The following is a 6165-nucleotide window of genomic DNA, read 5'->3' as shown; positions in this document are numbered from 1 at the left end:
ACTGTACTCTGTTATCAGTTGCAAAATTACTTCGTCAAACTGGTTGCTTGGCTGTATTTACAGATACTTTGTGTATTTTGCAGGACCGTTTTACGAGGACTCTGATTGGAGCCGGTGAAGTTAAAGATGGTGTTTATGTTTATCGGGATGTCACAGTGGCGAGAGGACACAGAGTTAAGGCTTCAGAGGATCAGACTTTGTGGCATCGACGTCTCGGACATCCTGCGTTTGGTGTTTTAAGTTCTTTGCCTTTTGTTTCTGGTGTTAAAGATGTTTCGAATAAGTTTGGTGGTTGTGACATTTGTTTCCAGTCCAAACAAACAAGAGAAGTGTTTTCTACAAGTATTAATAAAAGTTCATCTTCATTCGAGTTGATACATGTAGATCTTTGGGGCCCTTATCGAGTCCCATCTTCTTGTGGTGCTATCTATTTTCTTACAATAGTAGATGACTTCTCCAGGGCAGTTTGGATTTATCTCTTGTTAGAGAAGAGCGAAGTCAAGCGAGTCCTACCGAACTTCATTGCACTAGCGTCTCGACAGTTTGGCAAAAGTGTTAAGACGGTAAGGAGTGATAACGGGACAGAGTTTATGTGTCTGTCTAAGTATTTTGCAGAAGTAGGGATCGTGCATCAGACTTCTTGTGTTGCGACGCCGCAGCAGAATGGAAGAGTGGAGAGAAAGCATCGCCATATTCTGAACATTGCGAGATCGGTTCTGTTTCAAGCTAATCTCCCGGTTCGCTTTTGGGGAGAAAGTGTGTTGACTGCAGCTCATCTCATAAATATAACTCCGACGAAACTTCTTAATGGTAAGACGCCGTATGAACTTTTATATGGCAAGGCTCCATCGTACCGTGATATCAAGACGTTTGGGTGTTTGTGTTTTGCACACAAGACGAGAAGAGACAGGGATAAGTTTGGTTCTAGGAGTGTGAGGTGCATCTTTGTAGGTTACCCATATGCAAAGAAAGGGTGGAAGGTGTATGATCTTGACAAAGAGGAGTTCTTTGTCTCGAGAGACGTGGTGTTTGACGAAGAAGTCTATCCATATGAAGAAAAGAAGATGGAGCAGACTTCTTGTGTTCCGCGTGTGCTGAGTGAGGAACACGAAGAAGATGACCAGTGTGGTGAGATGGCCGATGAAGAAAGCAGTCATGTAGAGGCTGAGGAAGCTGTAACGATCGTGGAGAAGAGTGCTTCGGGGGGTACTGATCGAGTTGCAGAAACTGGAACAGATGGAGCTGAGAAACAGAGTACTCAGGGGGAGAGTAATGAAGAACTTCTGGGTCGGGGTCATAGAAAATCAGTTCCGTCGGTTAAGCTGAAGGATTACGTGACCTACAATGCAAAAGTGAGTTCTGATAAACATAACACTGTCGCTAGCTCCCGATCAGAGACCCCTTCAAAACGGTCAGGTAAGAAACAATCCTTGTATCCTATTACAGAGTTTGTAACTGATGCGTTCTTCTCAGACCACCACCAAGTTTTTCTTGCAGCTGTTAGCGCTGGTGTGATTCCGAAAAACTACAAGGAAGCTTTCAATGACGAGAGATGGAATAAAGCAGTATCAGGAGAAGTGACTGCTCTAGAGTTAAACAGAACTTGGGATGTGGTAGACCTTCCTGCTGGGAAGAAGGCTATCGGAAGCAAATGGGTGTTTACTATCAAATACAATGCGGATGGGACAATAGAGAGATATAAGGCGAGACTCGTGTGTTGTGGTAATCACCAGACTGAAGGTGAGGACTATGAAGAGACGTTTGCACCAGTGGCTAAGATGGATACGGTGCGTTCACTACTGCAAGTTGCTGCAGCCAAAAACTGGGAGGTTCACCAGATGGATGTACACAATGCCTTCTTGCACGGAGACTTGGAAGAGGAGGTGTATATGAGATTACCACCAGGTTTCAAGTCGGATGATCCTAACAAAGTATGCAGACTTAGGAAGTCTTTGTATGGGTTGAAGCAAGCTCCAAGATGTTGGTTTGAGAAGTTATCAAAGGCATTGGAGAAGCTTGGTTTTGTGCAGTCATATGAGGACTACTCACTGTTCTTTTACATACGAGGAGACAAGAGTATACGAGTCCTAGTCTATGTAGACGATCTGATCGTGGCAGGTAATGATCTCATGCTGATAGAGAAGTTCAAGAAGAAGTTGAGTGAGATTTTTCATATGAAGGATCTTGGAAAGGCAAAATATTTTTTGGGCATAGAGATAGCAAGAGGTCCGTTGGGAATGTATCTGTCACAAAGAAAGTATGCCATCGACATCATTAGTGAGGCTGGCATGCTTGGGAGTAAACCTGTCGCTACACCAATGGAGGCCAATCATAAGTTACTGAGGAACAAAAGTCCACTGTGTAAGGATCCTGCGAAGTTTCGGAGGGTTGTGGGACGTCTAGTATACTTGACTATCACTCGACCGGACTTGTGTTACTCAGTACATGTGCTCTCTCAGGTTATGCATGAGCCGAGAGAAGATCACTGGGATGCGGCTATGAGGATCATAAGATACCTTAAGGGTGCTCCAGGACAAGGTATAATGTTGAAAGCAGAGTGCGACTTGCGTATAAGGGCCTACTGTGACTCGGATTGGGCATCTTGTCCTCGTACTAGAAGATCACTTTCGGCATACATGGTGTTGTTGGGAGATTCACCAATTGCCTGGAAGACAAAGAAGCAAGACACCGTGTCGCATTCGTCAGCAGAGGCTGAGTATAGGGCTATGGCGGATGCGTTAAAGGAGCTCTTGTGGTTGAAGAGACTACTTGCGGATATTGGAGTGATACATGAGGGTCCGATGGATTTGTTTTGTGACAGTAAGTCGGCTATCTACATTGCAGCAAATCCAGTGTTTCATGAGCGTACGAAACATGTGGAGAAGGACTGTCATAGTGTACGAGATGGAGTGAAGGCTAAGATCATTGCTACACGTCATGTACGGACGAATGAGCAGTTAGCTGACATCTTGACGAAGGCATTGGGGACGCCTGCGTTTCGTTACTTGTTATCCAAGTTTGGAGTGTGTGATCTACACTCTCCAACTTGAGGGGGAGTGTTGAGGAAGGTTCTAAGAGTCTAGAACCGATATACACGGAAGAGAATATGATGGAGAGATTATAGGAGTTGTAATATATTGAGATAAGGTTGTTGTAATATCTGAGTCTATCTAGTGTCGAGTATCCGATGTATATATATGATGTAACCTACGTTGAAGTAGATAACAAGTATTCTTCTAAGCTTTCTCTTGATCTTTCACTGTACGTTGCCAGGTATTATTAAATCTTTTTATCCTTTTTATCCAAAACAAAATCTTTTTATCCAAGCTAGATTAGCATCTCCACAACGGAATTGTGAACTCATATCGTGAGTTTTTTTTTATTCGAAAGAAATTATTACAATGACAAAACATGACAAACACCATTTTCAAGCCTGTGGCTGATAGGAGAAACCGTTAACTGTGAGGCCTCCATCAACACAAATGGTTTGACCTGTGATATAGGAAGCTGCAGGTAGACACAAGAAAACCACTAGTGATGCAACTTCATTCGGCTCTCCAGCTCGACAAATAGGAGTTCTACCGAGCAACCCCTCCTTGAAACTGACGTGATCAAGAAACTTTAAGAAACAAAAAAAAACTGAAAGATGATTAGAGGAATGAACAAAAAAAAACAAATACAAAAGAATGTGAAAGTTCTTTTTTCATTACAGGTTGAGCCTGAGGAGTCTTGATGATATTAGGTGCAACAGCGTTGGCTCGTATGCCGTCTTTTGCCCATTCACAAGCCAAATTTTTAGCTAGCTGATTCAGAGCTCCTACATTTGTAGTAGGATAAAGGAGTCAGCAAAAAAAAACAAAGCACTTGTTGATTAGTGACTCTTACCCTTGGTCAGACCGTAAATGGATCCGCCGCTCATGGATACAACTCCTGCAACAGAGGACATGAATACAATGCTTCCATAGCCTGAAGCCTTTAGGAGAGGATGTGAAAGCTGGCAAAAATGGTAAGCAGCTTCCAAGTTTGTTGAGATATGGAAAGCGAAATCGTCTGCTCCATATTCTGTTGTTGGCTTCCCGCGAAGTACACCAACACTGTTCACCTTTGTTGCAAAACCAAGAGGACATTTTCAAAATTTTCTTTAAAAATATATGCTTATTTGTTTCTATATTAGGCCTTTTACTCACGAAAATGTTGAGCTTGCCATCAAACTCCGAGGAGACCGTTTGCATGAGTGTTTCTCTCTCGGGACGAGAGGATACATCACAGACTGAGCCACTCACTTGAAACCCTTTCTTTTCCCATTCACTTAAACTTTGTTTGAGCGAAGTTTCAGATATGTCACACACATGGACTCTGGCCCCAAAACTGGCTAACTCCTCTACTATGGCATACCTAAACATTTCACAGATTCAAGTTTCTTAAAATCTTGACCATTAGTTTATGTAAGACAGAAGAAGAACCTTAGTTTACAAACATGATTAAGAGAAAAGAAAGACAAACCCGATTCCTGCGGCTCCACCGGTTACAAGAGCAGTCATACCTTGAAGACTCCATCTTTTATTCATCTTTTTTCTTTTGCGTCATTAGCAATGTCAAGAAATGCTGCAAAAGGAGAATAATAAAGTATTATATGACAGACCATCATTAACCCGGTCACTTTTTCTTACCTTTGGTTAAGAACGGTTCTAGTAAAAAATTAAGAATTATCTTTTAAATAAGAGATATAAGAACCGTCTTTTAACCGAAAAATGTAAAAAAGGAAAAATATTAAATCATGAATTTAAAATTCCGACTAAGAAATCGGGATTAATCATGTCTAATGGACCGAGTGATGATGACGTAACTGATGACGCGTCTTCCATTAAGGCTAATAACACGTCTTGTTTCGTTTGGATTGCAAGTCCAATGATAGATATATAAGAATATTACTAATTTACTAGCTGATGATGTTTCTCTATGTGGTGGAGAGTAGAGACACCAAAAAACAATTAGGAAACGTGTTGATTAGGTAAATGAAATTAGGCAAACATAAATTAAGTATATGCCAAAAATACAAAATAATTTTCCAACCGTTTATTTTTCCTTTATTTAAATATGATTTTTCTTGATAAAATGTTATATTTATGTGAATATCAAATTTTAAATAGACATTTTTAAATCCGAAAGTTTCTATTTAGATGTCACTAAAATAAAGTAACATACGGACAACAATTACATGTACATAATATTCTTTTTATTTCATGATAAGTGTCATTTTAATATTTTTTGTTACACAAAAATGTTACTTTACAATTACAATGCAAATTATATTTATTTTTACCTGAAAATTAATTGTAAGTTATATTAATTTTATAAATAATTTTATTTATTTCAAATACTATTGATTAGAAAAGTGTAATTAATAACAACTTACATATATTTTTCTGTGATTTTTTTAATCTGTGTAAAAAATATCAAAAATATCAGTACCACTCAGTTTTTTTTGTTTTTGCTTTTGAATGCAAATGTATTTAGAAAAGCATGGCCGGAGTATTTCTTGCTAGTTTTGCTTTTCTTCTTTATTTTCGGGCGTCAAGTGCATTTCTAGTGCTCATTATTTTGGATAACTAAACCGGTACAGAGTATCATTAACATAATATAAGTACATAATATCTTTACTTAACAAAAATCTTAAGCAACCTTTGAACCTGAAAATAATTCAATAAAATTTGAAAAAGTAGCCGTTAGAACTTAGAAGAACCATTGATATTGATATATAATAAGAAAAGAGCATCTAAAGCCTTGTTACAAAAAAGAAAAAAAAAGAAAAAAAAAAGAAAAGAGCATCTATTAAAAGTTTAGTTATTATTTTCAATTACATTCAAAATAATTTTTATAATATTAAATTATTGCTTCTCTTAATTTTCTATCGTATAGACTATAGTATTATTTTTGTCAAATTTATTGAATAATGTAATCAAATTCAAATACTTCAATAAATTAGAATATTTAGAATATGTTATATTTCAATATAATTTATTTTATATTATAGTTTTAGAAATTTAATTAAAAATTACAAATATATCTGTTTATACTATTATTTAAGAGTGATTCTGATGATATGTCATGTTTTCGTGATTTTAGTAAACAATTTTAGTTAAGTTTGAGTTCCATAAATTTTAA

The 6165-nt window shown here is 37.9% G+C and overlaps 1 protein-coding gene across 2 annotated transcripts; it reads right to left on the bottom strand.

The window, feature by feature from the left end:
* Positions 1–3349: 3349 nt before the first annotated feature.
* LOC108852084 (tropinone reductase homolog At2g29320) lies at positions 3350–4630 on the bottom strand. 2 transcript variants are annotated; one of them, XM_018625571.2, is made up of 5 exons: positions 4504–4630; positions 4188–4395; positions 3886–4102; positions 3711–3817; positions 3350–3619 (listed from the first exon to the last, which is right to left on the bottom strand). In XM_018625571.2, exons 1-5 carry the CDS (start codon positions 4566–4568, stop codon positions 3428–3430), a joined length of 789 nt encoding a protein of 262 aa, XP_018481073.1. In that variant the 5' UTR covers positions 4569–4630; the 3' UTR covers positions 3350–3427. The 2 variants fall into 2 exon arrangements, with proteins under 2 accessions (XP_018481073.1, XP_056864393.1); XM_057008413.1 differs by having other exon boundaries at positions 3350–3602.
* Positions 4631–6165: the final 1535 nt, after the last annotated feature.

Source organism: Raphanus sativus, chromosome 4 (genome assembly GCF_000801105.2).
Source record: "Raphanus sativus cultivar WK10039 chromosome 4, ASM80110v3, whole genome shotgun sequence".
Classification (NCBI taxonomy): domain Eukaryota; kingdom Viridiplantae; phylum Streptophyta; class Magnoliopsida; order Brassicales; family Brassicaceae; genus Raphanus; species Raphanus sativus.
This window is presented reverse-complemented; position numbering and strand designations above follow the sequence as displayed.

What these genes read in the sequence shown, in the direction of transcription:
- LOC108852084 (XM_018625571.2), bottom strand. Translation starts at nt 4,568, where the DNA reads ATGAATAAAAGATGGAGTCTTCAAGGTATGACTGCTCTTGTAACCGGT. An exon ending in ATGGCAAGCTCAACATTTTC is followed by an intron (nt 4,103 to 4,187) that starts GTGAGTAAAAGG and finishes TTTGCAACAAAG; the next exon opens with GTGAACAGTGTTGGTGTACT. An exon ending in CATTTACGGTCTGACCAAGG is followed by an intron (nt 3,818 to 3,885) that starts GTAAGAGTCACT and finishes CTACAAATGTAG; the next exon opens with GAGCTCTGAATCAGCTAGCT.